The sequence below is a fragment of the Plectropomus leopardus genome, chromosome 15, assembly GCF_008729295.1.
Source record: "Plectropomus leopardus isolate mb chromosome 15, YSFRI_Pleo_2.0, whole genome shotgun sequence".
In the NCBI taxonomy this organism is placed as follows: Eukaryota; Metazoa; Chordata; class Actinopteri; order Perciformes; family Serranidae; genus Plectropomus; species Plectropomus leopardus.
In genome coordinates this window covers 12264404-12283704 of record NC_056477.1, presented here as the reverse complement: position 1 = coordinate 12283704, position 19301 = coordinate 12264404, and the positions used below count along the sequence as shown (strand labels likewise).

At 39.9% G+C, this 19301-nt stretch overlaps 1 protein-coding gene across 2 annotated transcripts; it reads left to right on the top strand.

The window, feature by feature from the left end:
• The first annotated feature begins 2146 nt into the window (after nt 1-2146).
• Nucleotides 2147-18157, top strand: ptena (phosphatase and tensin homolog A). 2 transcript variants are annotated; one of them, XM_042501810.1, is made up of 10 exons: nt 2147-2883; nt 7878-7962; nt 8084-8128; nt 8225-8268; nt 8455-8693; nt 10018-10159; nt 13244-13312; nt 13821-13987; nt 15586-15867; nt 17032-18157. In XM_042501810.1, the coding sequence occupies exons 1-10, from the start codon at nt 2805-2807 to the stop codon at nt 17215-17217; spliced, it is 1338 nt and encodes a 445-aa protein (XP_042357744.1). In that variant the 5' UTR covers nt 2147-2804; the 3' UTR covers nt 17218-18157. The 2 variants fall into 2 exon arrangements, with proteins under 2 accessions (XP_042357744.1, XP_042357745.1); XM_042501811.1 differs by lacking the exon at nt 13244-13312.
• The last annotated feature ends 1144 nt before the right edge of the window (nt 18158-19301 follow it).

Sequence of the window (19301 nt, the reverse complement as noted above, 5' to 3'; positions counted from 1 at the left end):
TCCAACTACTGAACATCCAACATGTCATGTCACTAAGAAATGACCACGATGGCTGCTCGTGTAAATCTCTTGTGTCCCACAGGCCTTATATTTCTGAATGTAGGCTAACAGTATTTTAATTTTACACCCCAAAACATCCCTACTACACACAAAGTCACATTTCCACTCAGGTGTTCAGCACTGGTATGAAGGATGGCGTGCAGCGATGCTTATTTAAATATGAAAATGTCAGTCAGATTTTATCTGGGATGGTTTGCACAGCTGTCATGTTGCATGAACATGGGTTTAGTGGCCTCCGTAATGTAAGCTGATGTTTACACACAGTTCATTAGAAGAGATAGTGTCCTTAGATATTTTGCATTATGTATTTTTTTTGGAAACACAGGTCAAACTTATGCAAGGATTTTTGCTGGTGGAATGAATGGAAATTAATCTGAGCTGCAACCAGCATTATTTTGTGTTCATGATAATCTACCATTTGTTTATCTGGAAATCCCCATCACAACTGCCCACAGTTCAGGGTGAAATATTCACAACAGTCCAAAACTGCGGATGTTCAATGTACTATCATAAAGGAATGAGAAAACCAGTAAATGTTTACATTTGAGCGCAAAAGCCTTATCAAAGCAATGTAACATTTGATTACTTTTTGTTTACTTTTCAAACAAATGTTTAAGGCAAATTCAAGTGCACAGTGTTGCACTCAAACTTGTCCAAACATCTTTGCTGACCCAAGTCGTCCATGACATTTTTATATCATATCATTGCATATTTTTCTCAATTATAATTGCATTTATTATGTAATTTAATTATGTAACTCTGTTACATGTCATTAGTCCCCAACACTACCTACATTTTACTTCAGATAAATATTTTTGTTGCATCCAATATTTTTGAATACTTATTTGTGTGTTTGTAAAGTGTTACTGAGATATTATTATTATTATTATTATTGACAATTTTATCACTCTGATTTTAGACTGTGTATCTTTCATTTTATTATGCATTATTCTTTTCTTCTTTTTTTTTCCACCATTAATTTGTGTCAGTGACAATAATGTTAAAAAAAACCCCAAAACATTACAGCTTTTTTTCCCATGCAATTAACAATGTTGCTATAATTTAGGATTGATTTTAAGGATTATATGTATTGTAAAGTATATTTATTTTCCATCCTAAATATAATAGATACATTGTATATTTATAGCATGCATCAAATGTGTTATATTTATTAAACATTTAATATGTATATATATCATGCACTATTAGTGTGCATCAATGAAAATAATGTGATTAATAACAGTACATTCTTTGGTCCTGCAATTAATAAAGTTGCAGGGTTTTTTCCTAGGATTTTTAATTATATATTTGTTTTAGGTTATATTATGATGTAATTGTTACTTGTGTGGACCCCAGATAGTTGCTCACCTGATAGTGGCTAATGGATATCCAGATAAAATAAAATCAATTAAACTAAATAAATATAATGTGTATATATAATCCATGCAGTTAACAATGTTGCCATCATTTAGGAGAATGAACAAATAAGGCAATCAAGGTATTGCAAAGTATTTTATTTTTTTTTCTTCTTCCATTGTCCATTGTTTTGTTTTGTTTTGTTTTCTTCTCTGATAGTGTGTGTATGACATTAATGTAAACGATAACATTACAGTCTATGGTCCATGCAGTTACTAACGTTACTATAATTTAGGATTTATTTGATGAGATTGTTTGAGTGTATCGAAAATAATAAACACATTGTGCATTTTTAATATATATAAAATGTATTAAATACACAGTATATATACCATTGCCTAAAATGACAATTTAAACCTCGACAAGTGACATTATGTTGGAAACTTCCCTAATTACAGCCACACGTGATCACTTTGACAGAAGGGAGCGTCGCATGCGGACTCTCGTTATCCTTCCGCCGTATTCACGAAATAACTGCATTATTGTGCTTTTCGGGGCTAAAGCAATTATACGTGTGAGCTGCTGTTAACCTGTGTCTAATATCAATAGTTGAAACGAAATGAATTAATTCTGAATGTGCCGATTTGATTGTACAGAGGGACTATATGTCGAAGGCGGTGTGATATTTGTTCTAAAATCCCAGCCTGCTCTACCTTCTTTTTTTCCTTCGGTGGAGGCCATGACGGGAGCCTGAGAGTTCAGCTGGAGCCAGAGCAGCCAGAAAAGAAGATGATTCCCCGGGACGGAGCTGTCAAACCGATCTCTGCACATTTCTGATCTTTGTATAGTCTATATACATTCAAGGTGGAGCCTGTCACTTTTTTTCAGATGTGTTCTTGGCAATCAGTCGATGACAATGTTGAATCGTTAGGAGGCTTTTGGATCGAAAAAGGAGGTAGCATTAGCTTAGCGAGCTAGCTCGTTAGCTAGCGAGCTAGCTGGACTGGATACGGGTTTCGGGAACCGGTGAGTCCTCTGTCCTCTCGCTGTCAATCGCGGCGGCTGCGATTGAGCCATCGGCTTCGGACCGTGTCTGGCATCTAAAGGACAACTGCATGTATTTTAATCGGGGGTGTTTGCAAGACGAATTGCAGGATTGGGAAAGTCGGGCCTGCACGGAGGAGCAGAGCGAGGCCCGTCTTTATGATCCAGAGGAAGCCTTTCTAATCCTTCCGACAGCTAGCTCTGCTGGCTAGCACATCTCTGCGAGGACCTGCAAAATTCACAGAGCAGCCAGGAGCAGACCCACTGACAGATACGACCAGACAGCTAAAACTAGAAAAACCTGTTTTCATCATTTACCCCATATAGACTCCTGTCATGCTACAATGGCTGCGCTTTTAAAAGAAATGGTCAGCCGGAACAAAAGGAGATATCAAGAGGATGGGTTCGACCTGGACTTAACATGTATCCTTCCCTGTGGTCACTATTTTCACAGCAGCCGGGACACGAACCAGTAATGTGTTGCATTGAGTGGTTTAACTGGAACCAGTGGAGTAACGTGAGGTAGTTAGCTTCCCTGCTACTGAGCTAGCTGGCTAGTTGGTCAGACAGCGCAGCTTTGCTGTCACCCAGCATGTTTGAAAGATGGTGGATCTGTCAAACCAGCACGCATAAATGTCACAGTCATATTATAGCTGGAAAACCCCTGTTCATCTGGACATTTGTGTGTGTACGTGTTTGGGGGGGGAGGGGGACATTTAACTTGAAGTGGTCCTAGATTGAGGTTGTGAAATATTTAGTTGCATTATGTTTTTTTTTAGCTAGTTGGTGAATGAAGGCAGGTTGATGATGTCTATTATTATCTCAGAATCTACTTAATGCTTTCTGCTCACACATTTAGGTTGAGTATGTCTAACTTCAGTCAGAGTTGGAAATTAGCACCAGACAAATGTTGGGAAAATATGCAAGTGGCTGCTAGATTTGCTTCACTCTGCAGCCAAAGAAATGATGCTAACAGTCTATTGAGTGGTTGGTAGATTTGGAGTCCACCAGCCACAGTGGCAGGTAGACAAAAAAGTTCATTTCCAACCCTGATTTCAATGCATGCAAGGTGTTGGCTGCAAATAGCTGAACATCCCTGATGTAAGCTCACCCTCACCTTGCCTCACCTCACCTGTGTGTCTTCTGTGGGTGAGTACTCATTGATGGATTGCAAGAAACCTAATTAACATTTTCCTTTACCTTTATGGAGATCATTTCTAGCTTTAAGATTTGCTATTTCAGGCCCCTCTGCAGGACTCGTTTCTCATCTATTACCACGAATAATAGTTGACCTGGTTCCCCAGTGCAGTGTTGCTGGCACTAAAGTTGGTACTTCTACATGTGTGGCTGGTGATGAACTAAAAATTAGCGGCTGATGTGGTTGACAGTGGGCAACTTAATGCAAAATCTCATGTGTGACAGTACCAAGGGTGATTATATTTGCATGCACACTTGATTTTGTATTAGGACATCAAGCCGCCCTTTCAGCCTTTTGAGTCCTGGGTGTGATATTTTTTGTCTTCAGAGCTGAAACAAGCAATCGATGAGTCAACTGACATGATAAATTTGTAGTAGGTTTAATTGGGCCGGGCAATAAATCAATAATATATTGATATCGAGATATGAGCCTAGATATTGTCTTTGATTTTTGATGTAAGTGCTGTCTTTTTCTTGTGTTAAAGACTGCATAACAGCAAAGTGATGTAATTTTTACGACGTTCACAGACTTCTCTATCTTCTATCTTTTAACTTTACCCACTTGGTCATTATATTCACATTACCAATGACTATTTATCAGAAATCTCATTGTGCAAATATTTTGTGAGCAGCCCTACATCAACATTGCTGCAATATTGATATCGAGGTTTTTGGTCAAAAATATCAAGATGTTTGGATTTTTCCATATTGCCCAACTCTGGATCTCTAATAATGATCTCTTGTTATTTTTATGTGCAAAAATCACCACTTCTCAACCATTACTTAGTCATCTGTGAGACTAAATTTAATGTTATTTTGTTTTTGACTATTGGATGGACAAAACGTGATGATGTTAACATGGGCTCTATTTTTCTATTTCTTGACATATATTTATAGACCAGGTGACTAGTCGGGAAAAATATTTTGCGGATTAGTTGATGATGAAAAAAAAATCCTTAGGCTTATGTGAGACAATTTATTGACTGTCTTTATGTTTTTGACTATGGGATGGACTAAACAAAACGTGAAGATGTCAATTTGAGCTTTATTTTTCTACTATTTCTTAAACCTTTAATAGATCAAGTGACTAATCGAGAAAAGTATTTTGCAGATTAATTGATAATAAAAATTATTGTAAGTTGCAGGGCGAAGCTAGTTCTGTACAACTTAAACAGGCCTTGTTATTCATGGATAAGTTGCTCTGGCAATCATCAATAGGGTTGCGTTAACTTGATAATGTTGCTGAAAAGCTTTGTTTCTTTAGTGAAAGGATGGAGATGTGAACCTCAGTGCTAGTTACCTTGACTCAGTACCAGAGACATTGAACTTAAGTGTGTGCTTGGATGTACGTGTGGCTGCAGATGCTGAAGTGTGTGCATCACAGTATTTGATGAGATGTTTCTCACCTGTTTTTTTTTTTATGTGGTTAATCTTTTGTCAGGAGTTGTGCCTCTAAAGCTTTGTGCAGGTGTGAAGGGGACATGCCACTCAAAAGTGGCACCTCTCTTTGGTTTGAAGTCTCCTCTTGTTCAGATGTGGGCCCTTTCTAACCATCCTTTTATCATTTTTGGCATGGCGTCTAAAAACAATATGGGCTCTCTGCAGTTATGTAATGCAGTATCACAGTTCTGGGAATTGCCCTTAAAATAGAGTTGCCAGTGATCTTGTATCAGCGTTGCTGTCTGAGTGCTCTCTCCCTCTCTTACCCTCTCAACCCACCACCTCTCCTTTGCTCTTTTTCTTTACTACTCCCACTCTAATTCTCCCTCCCTCTGCTTGCCCCCTTTCCTCTGCTCTCCTCCTTTCCTGTCCTCCCCACCCCCTCCTCACCCCGCGTTCGCCGGTTCCCACCCTCTCTTCCCCCCCCTCTCCCTCTTGCTCTCAGTTGTGGATTTGGCGTATGCATAGAGCCGAGGCAGGGCTGGCTTTAAAGAAAAGGCGTGCCTGAAACGGCAGATTTTCTTTCTTTTTTTTCCTCCTACTTGGAGCTTCCGTCAGGGGGTCCCGTATGAGCGTTTCCTCCCAGCTGCAGAGACCAAGCCCCCCATGCCCAGGGCTGAGGCTCTCCTGGGAGCTCTGGAGCTTTTTAAAAACACTTAGAATAGACTGACTGGGATCACTTTGCCTTTAGGTCCAGAGGTTAGCATAGCCCATCACATAGCATAGAAAAGCTGAATTTGGCTCTTAATTAGGTCTTTGAGGCATTAATGGACAGGATTACGGCACAGTACGTACAGATCGGCTTCTTTAATGTGAGCTTCAGGGAAGTAGTTTGGCAGTATGCAAATAATACCATAGATTTGGTATTGGGCTTGTTGAATTCATGCATCAAGGCCTGTGTTGAGCATACAGCAGCTGCAGAAAGCTGCGTGGCAGTTCATTACAAATATTTGGCGGCTCGTTTTTTTTTCCCACACAAAGTTTTTAAGTTTGAACGGGCTCTGCGGGATGATCGGTGTGATATTCATTCACATATTATAATAAGCAAGCTAACGGTGCTTGCTTGCTTGCACCATTAGCTTGCTTACTATAATATGCAAGCTAACGGTGCTAATGACAGGTTGCACGTGTGCAATAACATTTTTTACTGACACTAAATATCAAACAAAAGTAAGAGACTGTGTTGTGTCATGTAGCTGTGTGAGCAGTAAATTCATCAAATCTAAGCAGGTCTCTCCTCCTCTGCCGCTGGCTGCACGTCTGTGGCGTTCTGTAGCAGCTTGTACCAAAGAGTAATGTGAAAGTCAAGCGCGCTTATTCCACAGCAATATCTGGGGACCAAAATGTCCCCAGAGACATATTTTTTGCTGACTAGCAAAAAAAAAAGTTGACTTGGAGGTCTCAGACTGATGATTTGAATCTCTGGCTTTCAAGAAGCAGCCCTACATTTTTCTATATAAGGAGGTGGACTGTTTGAACAGTGAACTGTGTGTACCATGAAAAAGGTCGTTTTCCTGTGTTTTTGCATGTGCAGGTGTTTGTTTGTGTGCACACCAGCTAATCCAGGGGTTGTCAGGCGTGTGTGTCAAATTTTTCTGACCAGTTAAAAAGTGCTTTGACTCTAGAAAAATAAGGCTCGCTGAAAATGAAACAGACACATCCAATTAGGAATATTCAGCTTTTCTATTTTTGACACCGTGGCACAGGAAGTGTAAGAAAAGGTCGCCCTTTAGTCAGTGGTTAGAGTGTGAAATCCCACAGCTTATGGTGACAAGCAGACTTCAGTTACAGGTAGGCGTTGCAGCCGAGCCTCAAAGACATGGCGTGCCAACTCAATTATTCTTTTCCCTGCAACATGACGCTGATGTGTGCCTTTAAGATTGTATGTATGTCTGCGTATAATTGGCCGCGACGTTTTTCCTCACCGTCCTGCTCTCAAATGCAGAGCTCCATTCAGTGATGTAAGGCAACTTTAAAAGCAGATAGGTATAGCACGAGCAAGGTGGTGCAGCGTGTAGTGAAATCTGCTGTGTGTGGTTAACTGTTGCTCTCCGCTTCTCTCCATCACTGCGTGTCATAGAAACACAACTACCCTCTGTTGCATTTGCAGCGTGCAAGTCACAATACAAAGCTTATTATGTTACATTTTTTTTCCACCTGTGCGTCCTGTTGCCTGATCTTACAGATATTCAAATTGCTCCGGCTGAGCTCGAATGAGAGATAAGCCGAACATTTGCGATCATCCCAATATAACTTTGGGCTCTAAAAATAAATGCAGGTCAGGGAGCGGAGACTCTCCGCGTGCACCCACATGTGGGCCTGGCTCGTGCAGGAGCGCTGTTACTCCTGTCCTATCTGCCTGCTTCTCACTGTCAAGGCCATCTGTCACAGCACACACAACACACAACACACACACACACACACACACACACACACACACACACACACTGACACTGATCGGTGCAACTCCTCTGTGCTTCCATCTATCCATAACTACAATGACACCCTCATATTGACATTGGCTGAAACTTTTTCACGCTCTGCCTCACAGCTCTGCATTCTTGTAATTGTGCACTGAGGGCAAATACTTTTAGGTCGGAACTTCTTTTAAATAAAGAAACACATTTTTTTTTGTAGCAAAGCTGTTAAAAGCATAGGCAGACCTACTTCTTCTTCATGTTGAAGATGTGGCGCTGGGTGCTTTCATGCCTCCTTTTATGAAAAGGCTTGATTTCCACAGTCATGCACAATGTACATTTCCTTGACCCCTGCCTGAACAGATATCTACCCAAACATCATTGCTATGGGCTTTCCAGCAGAGAGACTCGAAGGCGTGTACAGAAACAATATAGACGATGTAGTACGGTGAGTTGTTATGTGATCATAATAAACAGGAATGTAAGAGAAAAGCATTTTTATAACAGAACATTTGAGCCCATTTTGGCAGTGGCAGTTGATTTTATATTATGTTCTCTTCTGCAAACAGGTTTTTGGATTCAAAGCATAAAAACCATTACAAAATCTACAACCTGTAAGTGTTCCACATTTTGTCTGCACCTGAACTGCTCTTTGTTGTCGCTCACTAACTTCCTCTGTGCTAACTGGATTTTGTTCTTCCCGTTTTCAGCTGCGCAGAAAGACACTACGATGCTGCCAAATTTAACTGCAGAGGTAGGCTGCTTTAAAAAGAAAAAAAAAAAAGTCTGACCTAAAAGCCTGATGACACACAAGGTTGATAAAATACCACAAAATGTCTTCCTCCTTGTCTTGTCTCCTCTGACCTGTCTGCTCTGTGTCCACATCTCTGTCCTTCTCTGGTTACAACTTTGCGTGGGCCTGCATCCCGTCACGCATCAGTTGCACAGTACCCCTTCGAAGACCACAACCCTCCTCAGCTGGAGCTTATTAAGCCGTTTTGTGAAGACCTGGACCAGTGGCTCAGCGAGGACGACAATCACGTGGCGGCCATCCACTGTAAGGCCGGGAAGGGCCGCACCGGAGTCATGATCTGCGCCTATCTCCTCCATCGCGGCAAATTCCTGGAGGCCCAAGAAGCGCTTGACTTTTACGGAGAAGTCAGGACAAGGGACAAGAAGGTAAGATAACAGTCGGAGACAAAATGTCTCAGCAGCTGCTTCATATTTCAGATCAATTATTGCAAATACAGCTTAAAAAATATATTAATTACATGTTAGTCTGGAGATTTTTTTCCTTGTTTTGTCCTGTTAATGTCAGAAAATTCTGAAAAATGTCTTTAAATTCTTCATCCTAAATCTACAAGTATTTGGTTTACAGTGATCAGGGTTCCCACAGTCATGGAAAACCTGGAAAAGTCATTTCAAAATAACATTTATCGGGCCAGGATAATTCACGGAACTAGTAAAAATCATTGAATGTTTTGGAAAAATCAAGAAATTGAGTTGTAATGTAATAAATTAAAGACATTAATGTAACATGACAGTGAATTTATTTTCTATAGCTGATGGCATCATGTAGCTTTAATATGTTTCAACGTTGGACAACATTTCTAAAAAAAAAAGTTTAATGTTAATGTAATTTTTTTTATCACAAAAGTTTCTTCATCTTCTTCATCTTCCGTCTCTCCCTTCATGTATGCCCACTACGCATGTCAAAAAAAACAATTCCGCACTTTTGGCTTTAGGGGAGGGGCATACAACTTTAAATGACTGTATTTTGTATTTAGAATAATTTTTAAAAATCTATAAATATCTGGCAACCTTTCTTCTCTATGAAGTGTTGGCAGTTTTTTTTTCTTTATTTTTGTGGCAATTTTTTTTTTTTAGAAACTTTAAAAATGTAGGCTTTTTTTCTTTTCAATCTTTCAGGTGATTTCTATTATTCATTTTTAGAAAAAAAGAAGTTTTTGTAGCAAATGTCAATTTTTGGCAATTTTATTTTTCTTAAAATGTATTTTTAAAGAAAACCATGGCTTTAGAAAAATGTTTAATTTTTTTTAAAATCAGCAGGTCAAAAAGATAATTTGGCAAATTTTATAGAAAACAGAAGATTTTGCTTTTTTTTGAAAACATGTTTTTTAGAAACTGTAAAAACCAAACTGTTGGATTTTGACAACCTATGAGCACAGCATTGGGGACACTTAGATTATGTCTGATTAGAGTTCAAATCTTATAAGTTTGAAAAATGTGGGGCAAATGTGGCAAGGAAAAAAATTGGCAACTTGAAAAGTCACGGCAAAGTTTTGACATTTTTTTGATGAAATTGCATGGGAACCCTGCATGATGCATAACAGAGAAGGATCTGGTCCCAGAAAAAAAATTGGCAATATTGCTTAAAAAGTGACTCAAACGATTATCAAAATAGTTATAGAGTCATATTTAGTAACACAGAAACAACATTTTGCACGTTCAACATCTCTTAACACTCTTTCTGTTTTTGCAGGGAGTAACGATCCCGAGCCAGCGCCGCTACGTCTACTACTACAGCTACCTACTGAAGAACCAGCTAGAGTACAAGCCGGTGGCACTCCTCTTCCACAAAATGGTGTTCGAGACTCTCCCTATGTTCAGCGGGGGCACCTGCAGTGAGTCACGCTCATGTTCAACTTTAACTCCAAACTAGGGCGTAGGCATGCTCACCGCTGTTCAAACGGAACGAGAGAGCCTTGGATGTGTTGTGCACTGTAGGGCTCACCCACGCTGCTGCAGTTTAGCACCAGAGAATAGAGCAGGTCAGCTGTGGTAGAGTTGAGTCGTCCTGCGCCGGGGTTTTTTAAAATCAAGTGTGGCTGAATTCAGCTGTGGTATTTTTGGACCTTTTGACTCACAAGGACAGCTTCTTATTGATTAAGTCCTCTTGTTGCTGCTTAAAACGAGGCCGACTCATTCTCTGCACACTTTGAATCACACTTTTAATCAGATCCCCCCTCTGTCTGTCATAATGAAATTTTCAGATGTTATTAGGATCAAAGGACATCTGTTCTTGAGAAACTGATTTTTAATAATTTTACTATCTCAGAGACCTCCAGGCTCTTGGCAAAGTTGAGCATTTGAGACATTTTTGTCCTAGCTTCCTCAAAAGCCTTTATAGGCTTTTATAGGAGTCAGGTTCTGCTTTCATATGAGCATTTTCTGCTGTGTAATACTTTTCTGTGCAGCATTCAGAGGAATTAACAATATGCACTGTTTAAACAGCACTTAAAGCCCCGCAAGAGGGAAGTAAACTTTGCATGCACGCGCTGGACAGGACAGTAAAAGCCAGATACGTTTTTATCAGGGTTTCCGTTGTTCCTGAGTCTTAAAAAGTCAAAGTAAAGTAATTAATCTAAAAATAGGGCCTTAATTGCTATTAAAATGTCTTGAATCAGTCTTAAAAGTCTTAAAAATGCTAAGACGAGAAGTTTCACGAACAGTTTTTTCCTACACTGCATTGTAAAATCTCAAAATAATTGGTAAAATTACAAAAAAATAAAATTAAATAAGATTACATGCCTCTGGCATTAATATTACAGATAACATAACCAGCAACATATATTATATTATATCATATTTTGTTTTCAGCTGGAAAGCTCAGAGCAGAGGATCCACAGCAGAGTCGGGCATCATGGCCCAAAATAAAATAACATCAAGATACTTCAGGATATTTTTGTGCTAATGATATTCTTGATGAAATGACAAAATACTGAAAAATGTAAAACAGAAAACATTTTTATTTATTTTAAGAACATACAATTTCAACAGAATATGCATTAGTTTTACATGTCAGCATTAATGTAACAGTTTCAGTAAAAATTAAACAAATGTCAGCCATGCTTGACATCATTATTTTAACAAGTTGTCATATTGAATATTATTACAATATCAGTTTTTGTTATGATAGCGGTATTATCATGAACTATATGATATGGCACACTCCTAATCCACGGTCTGCCATTTACCTGTTTCTTTACCCTGGTCGACACGTTAAAGTGCAAATTCAACAAAATTTGGCCATTTGACCAAGATTATGCAGCATGGCTGAAAATCGGTACAGGGCGACGCGTATGAGCCTCGAAGCGTCTTATGCATAACGTTTTTTCAGATTCGGCATGATGAGAATCAAAGCAGTTAAATGCCACACACAGAGTGAGAAACACAAAGTCATCAAGAAAACGCACCAGTATGTTCTTGGTCTTAATTTCATTCTGAGTGGCATTAAAAAAGTCTTACATGTAGTTTGTCTTAACCCTTTGAAACCTGAGAAAATTGGCTTGATTTCTTTTAAAAACACAGGAAAAAGGTTATGAGCAATGAAAGAAGAAATGACCCAAAAAATTATATGAAATTAGTAAAACGTACAGGAAAATAACCTTAAAATGAGTTTTAAAAAAACAAACAATAAGAAAGTATTAGAAAAGAGTGAATGAAATGTGCTGTAAAATGAATATAATTCTGTAGAATATTTTAAAATGTGTAATTATGATCATTCAAAATGGGTTTTTTCTAACTTTCTTTTTCCCTTTAAATTTCCCTTAGCTTTAAAAAAAAAAAAGACAAATTTTAAAATTTTTGAATTTCTTACAATTTGTGCAGTTCGTACCAAGTTGCTCATTGCTGTTTTTTCACCTTGTTTTTCAAAGAAATTGCACCAGTTGTAATCTGTAGGAACCCTTTTTTATGTGCTTTACTTACACAAACAGTATTGTAACATACAGTAATGCAGCAGCCGAGTGTTCATAAGTCAGTGTAGGCAGTTTCAGTTGCTCCGTCATGAGTATTTACATATCACGGCATGTTTGCTCAGAGCTTGAGTGGTATGACTTTGTTGTAAAATGGTGCGTATGCAAACAGTGGCACTTGTGTTCAGTGGCAGAGTGACACAGACGCAAAGCAGTCGGACTCAGAGTACGCTTGATTTTAAAAGTTGGCTGATTTCAGCTTTCCACATCTAATTCATTCAACTTAAGCTGTCCCCAAAAGGACATTTGTGAGACCTTGGGTACAATTTCTAAGCAGATAATGAACGTATTTTTATTGTGCATGTCCACGCTGTGTGCTTTACTATCAAAAAGGTTTAATCGTTCTCGATTTATTCTGTTTTTCCTCCTTGTAATGCATCTTTAGTCACACAATGTTCCTGTCTTGTACCTGAATTTGTCCATTTTTAACTGTTGTTCAGAAAAAGCTCCTCTTCCTCCTTATTTTCTGTGGCTTTTTTCACCCTTAACACCTGACTGCACTGAACAACCCATGAACTGTATTGATCCTTCTCTTCCCTCTTAACACTCACTTAAAAAAGGCCCTATTCTGAGTTTGACGTCTTAATTCATGTCCACACATCATCCTTTTGTAGCCTCAGGTTTTAGCTCAACGAAACTATAAAAGACTAGAAGCTACTTTAACTCGACATCACACATTTCTGTTTTAAATACACCGAAGACAACTGATGTTTTGCGGTTGTCAGCAAGTTCCCCCTTTCCTCCTTCCCCTTTTGTGTATCTCACATCACACAGAAAAAGATGCACACCTCCACTTTAAAGCTGCTGTATGTTGTTTGTAAGAAAAGCTATGTAGATGCAAATATCTGTAAATATTTGTGCGGAGCTCTTGTGTTTGTGCCTGCTGTGCTGTCAAACCCCTGACGGGCCAGCCAGGTCCTGTTTGTGATAATCTCCTTCTTTCTCTCTAAGGGGACAGTACCGTTAAAAACAGGAGCGAGCCGACCCCTCAGGGCTTCAAGAAAGGGAATTGGCATTGGGGTAAATGAGCCTTTCATCCATTATTATCATTTCTCTCATTTGCTTTTATATGGCCCCTGAGATCCACCAGGCAGGAGCAGGTAGACATGTTGCCAAGCAGGATAGGACTATCTTACTGGCACCAACACCACCCCCACTCTGAGGGACGGGTTAAAAATCTTTTTGCAAAGTGTTGCGCTGGTCCAAGACCAAACCGTGACTGTCTATCAGAATAGGGTCGTATGTTTCTGGTTCTGGGTCTTTGGGTGTTATATTTTATGGTCTCTCCCTTTCCCCTCTTTAATTTTAATATTTTACACTCATTTAAAGGGGAGAGGTGGTGGTGTGCTGTGCTGTTTCTTAATGTCAAACTCATGTAATAACACTGGCAACCTGTCTTGCTCTCTTGATTCACTCCCTGCTCCTCCTGTCACTCACTCTCTCTCCTTTTCCTTTTTTTCTGTCTCCACTCCTCACACGTCTCAATATCTTGCCCCCCTCCGGTGCAACGTTGACTCTTTTTTTGCAGACCCCCAGTTTGTGGTGTACCAGCTGAAAGTGAAGATCCACACGTCGAACCCCGCTCACACGCGGCGCGAGGACAAGCACATGTTTTTCGAATTCCCCCAGCCGCTGCCAGTTTGTGGAGACATCAAAGTGGAGTTCTTCCATAAACAGAATAAGATGATGAAGAAGGTTAGTCGTGTTTGTGTGTGTTCGGGGGCTTTCAGTATAGCTGAAAGGGGAGTTGTCATGATTTTCTTTATTTTCTGTCATATATATTCTGTTGCAGCGGTGGATGTTCATATTCAATGTTGCTAAAGTTTCAAAGAATGAGGTAAATGTATGTAAAGGTAATCATTGAGCAAAAACCTCACCCTTCAGAATGTTCTGAGTTTTATGTTTCTAACGTTTTGTCAACTTTTGAGACAAACTGTCATCACATTGTGACAAATATCCTTATATGGTCATCTTCTCCAGGTGCGCTACTGCAAGTGTTTACACTTCCAGCATTGCTACATGTAGCTACATGCTAACATCAGGGAACCATGTCGTGGTTTTCTGATCATATTCCTGCTGAAACATGTCTACTTGTGAAGATTTTGGTTAAGAGTAGCGCTGGAGAGACATTATTTTCACTACACGCTTATTGTGGCCAAAGCAGGTGAAGATAACTATATTATCTACTGAAAATTTGAGGAAAATTTCAATGGGTCAAATTCGTCTTTTGCTTTGTTTATTGTGTGTATTGTCACTTTTTCTGGCACTTGATTTGCACTCGGGAGGTGAAGAGAGAGTCTGTAACCATATCTGTACAAAAAAATACAAAAAGAGAAATTACACTTAATGGACAGTAAAAAGGCAACCAGATGATGCTGCGGGAGGGAAGCAGAGAGAACAGAAAGAAAATGAAATTATCTAAGAGGTGCTGGAGCATTTACACCATATTATCATGTTATTTTTAATATTGTGGTTATTTTCTCAGTATATTACCCTAATAACACCCCTAATTTAGAGGCTTTTATCTTTTCACGGTGGAACACAACTGGTCTAGTTACCATAATTTCGCATCTGAATCATTATTTTTGCAAGTTGGACAGTGTGCAGAAGTTTTTCAGCAAGTTGTGTTCTACTCGTCCGTCTCCTACGAACCTGTTTGGAAATGATGTGCCAAGTATTCGTTAATTTTTTTGATAGTGCAGAGATGCCAAGATGTGAAAATCGGGGGGGGGGTGTCCCATGAAATCACAGACACCATTAATATAGTATTTTGTTTCTTGCAATAGCCTGATAAAAGCTTATTCCTCTAAACTGCTGTTGTCCAGTATGATTGAAAACACATCACTTAGTCCCATCGTGGAACTGTTTAACATGTTCCTTCATCAACATGAGCAGGACACGGGAGATTGTTTTTTTTATTTTTCTATCTCTCCTGCTGCCATAAATACTCTGTAACACAACAAAACGTGTATTAATTCACAGTTGGAAATAGTCCCAAAAATATCCTCTGCTCACTTGTGTTAGAGTAAAGTTTGCTAAAAATTACAGTGGCCTGAAGCTTTGTGATATAATGACTGTCTGTGAGCAGTTTTTAAGCATTTTGCAAAAACAACCGAGTGCCACAGGCGAGGCAGGGAAGTTGGAAAGTTTTAAGAGACAGACTAACACAATGTTGGTTTGTTTTTTTGAGATTTGTTGACAATAAGAAAAATATAGATTACCGCCCGATTGAAAATTTCCTTTTGAATTCTCTATCTCGCTCAGTTTCTTATAACCTTTCCTCTGCCCTCCAGGACAAAATGTTTCACTTTTGGGTGAACACCTTTTTCATCCCTGGACCAGAGGAGAGCGGGGACAAGATGGAGAATGGGGCGGTGAACAATGCAGACAGCCAGCAGGGGCTACCGGCACCGGGCCAGGGCCAGCCGCAGAGCGCCGAGTGCAGGGACAGCTGCAGGGAAAGCGGCAGGGAAAGCGACCGGGACAGGGACTACCTCATCCTGACGCTCACTAAGAACGACTTGGACAAGGCCAACAAAGACAAAGCTAACCGCTACTTCTCGCCAAACTTCAAGGTAAGGATTTGATTTTGGATATTTGCTGGAAAAAGGGTTGATTTTTGCTAAAAGCCGTTTTTCACCAGTGCGATTTTTAAAATGTGACTTTTCACACCCAGTCCGGTGCAAATTATCCACTTTGGTGTATGCCATTTATAAATAAATAAATCACTTATTTTTGGAGTTTCTTCGTCAGTAGTGCCTGGCTCCTCTCCCCACGACAAAAGAAACCGGGAATCTCTAAGAGGCTACAGTCCGTCAAAAAAAAACAGACACCAATCCTCCCCTAAATTTCATGCTAATGCTACTGTTGTGACTTGCCCTGCTCCGAGGCCAACGCGTGATGTTAGCAAGTGCACATAAGGTTCATTGTATCCCAGCTGCTGGCTAAGCCCACGTCATTTATGGTCTTTAATTTGGGGTTAAGTTGAACTGCTTGTCGCTGTGTTTGCCTTACATTACTTGCCGTTGAGAAACCAAAGTGATAAGATGGTCGTTCATTTTGGCAGCGAGAGCTATGACCTCCGGCCAGGGCCCGCCGCAGTTAAACATCTGCCGCCACAAGTAGGTTTTCTGTTTTTGGAGTTGGACTGTTCATTCGGAGCGCTGTAAATATGTAAACCTTTCAGTCATTGCACCACAATCTCGCAGTGTGGAGCGCACAGACAGAGCAGCAGAACGCGAGATGCGTTAAAGTGAAACTCAACTTTTCATGCTGCTGGGTCTAAAAGCGTGCCCTCACCAGCAGCAGCAACTACTTCTCTCATCTGATCAATTCATCGGCTCTAAACGGATCGGCAGATCAATTATCCAGCCCAGGAGTCACAAACCGCTGCCGTGGAAAAAAACGTCATCTGAGCTGCGTTTATGTACCCACAGAAATCTCTGAAATCCGCTCAATTCACCGTCCGTCCAGATAACTTTCCCCCTGCATGAATGCTCTGCAGAGGCATGCGAGTCTTCACAAGAACCCACAAAATCAGTTTTTCTAAAATTAAATTAACGAAAAATAAATTCTCATGCAAATGTTGCGGACAAAAATCAGTGCTTGGTGTGAAACAGCTTTTAGTCTTAAATTAGTCATTATGTTTAATTGATTGATCATTACTGTCAAAAACAATGATTAGATTTGCATTATTATTATTTTGTGGCATAGACTGAAGTTAGCTTTCTAATTTGCAGGTGAAGTTGTATTTCACGAAAACCGTGGAGGAGCCTTCGAATTCTGAGGCAAGCACTTCGACATCCGTCACCCCGGACGTTAGCGACAATGAGCCAGACCATTATCGATACTCTGACACCACTGACTCTGATCCGGAAAATGAACCTTTTGATGAAGAGCAGCACACGCAAATCACAAAAGTGTGAACTCTTTTTAAACAGGAAAAGAAGAAATTATACACCAGAAAAAAAGGAGAAAACTTGAATATAAACTCGAAAGAAGAACCTTTGTCCCTTCCCTCCCCCAGACGGCAATAGAATATCATCATGTCAAATGCCAATTTTAGGGAAAAAAAGATAAATATCCTGACCAATATATTGTTTTTTTTATTTTTCTTTTTTTCTTTGGCACGGCCATGTACCATGTGCGAGGTATTGACACTGTTGCCTCATGGGAAAAGGTGCTGTAGCTATAAAAATGTGTTTATATATATCTATATACATACGTATATGTATATACATATATACATGCATATATAAACAAACTTTTTTTTTGTGTCAAAGACAATGGAAAGAGTACCACAATCAGGAGACGGGAGTTGAAGTGTGGGAGAAGTTAGAATGATATACTAGGACTATGCTGCTCCTTCTCCTGTCTAAACCAAGGCCAGTGCTGCAGTCACTTTGTTTCACTCCCTCTCTTCCCCTCCTCCTCCTGCTTTTCCTCTCATCTTTTACTCTCCCTCCCATCCATCCTATCCTCCTTCCTCTCCTCCTTTACTGTGAATGCTTCTTGTGCTCTTTGCAGGCTGTCTCACGTGACTTTTGGTCTTTGTGCAGTGCAAACTGCATGCGGGCAGTGGGTTTGGGGTGGGCGGGGTTATGAAGAGGCTGTGATGATGTCTAAAGCATTGCCATTCCTGTTCCCACTGTGTATACGTTAAATTATGCAGAACAAGGCATCCCATGTAATTGTTAATGTTTTTTTTTATCCTAAGATAATAAAAATATAATACACAAAACAGCAGGGAGACAAGTGTTTGCAATAATGTCAACACTACATTTAAAGGACAGTGGTGATTTGCATGTATTGAAATTGGCGTCCATCCCTAATAAATGTATGCAATGTTGTCTTTTCATAAAGAAACCAGCTCTGAGATGTGTCTTCTGCGTGGGGTTCCCCAGTGCTTTGAGTCATGCCCAGAAAATTACATCAGAGGTTTATGTAATATTCTCCCCTCTGCTGTTTGCCGGTAATGAAAATCATGCTGAATGAAAATGGATTTTGCAATATGCGGTTGTCATCAAAAGACAAGGCTGATGTGGTCCTAAACGTGACACCAGTGCTGTCAACTGGTTTTAAAGGAACAGTCTAAGATTTAGGGGGATTTAAGGGCTTGTAGCGGGGAGAATTGCAGATTGCAACTAGGTAAAACTTCTCCCGGTTAGAATTCCTTCAGTGTTCATTGTTCAGGAGGTTTTCACCGGGAGCCAAAATATTCACTGAAGTCTCTTCCTCTTTAAAACAAACGAACCAGGTGATTTAAACCGAAAAAAAAAACATGTGTGACAAAACATACGCAGTGTTATTGTTTTTTAAACAATAACATGGCCATAACAATCGTTAATGGTCTCTGTTATATGGTGGCTGTTATAAGGACCTCCTGGACCTCATTTTTCCCCAGTTTGTAGACATTTACGACCGCTCTTCTTCTTTGTAGCCTCTAATTGTTAACAGCTACTCTAAAAATCTCGTGTGGCGAGTTGCACGCACAATGCATTATTAAAACGTGGAAACCATGCTGCTTTTCGTCCCATCCTGCCTGTATTAACAGACACCGTTTTGGTGCTGATACTACCTCCCGCGGTGACCTAAACGCGAGACAACTGTCATCCCATTTTGCGACTGTACCTTTATATACAGAATGCTGAGGCAGCATAACGCGATATTCCCGCCTCGAATGGGCAGTTTAAAAGAGGCTAGTATTTCTTCAACGCTGTTTGTCGCGACATCCCAGCACCTGCTAATGTGAGCTCACCTTTTTTTTTTTTTTTCAAATAACTTAATATCCAGATGTTCAGGAGGTTTTTACTGGAAGCCAAATTATCCACAGAGGTGTCTCTCTCCAAAACAAACAGACTGGCTGATTTAAACCAGTAAAAACAGAAAAAGCAGTTTCACATTTAAAATAATCTGTTTTCCTGACACGGCTTATTGCGGATGGGCTTCTAATTGCGGTTGCAGACGTGAAAACACAAATGGTCCTATCTGGAGCCAGTGTTTGGTTTTC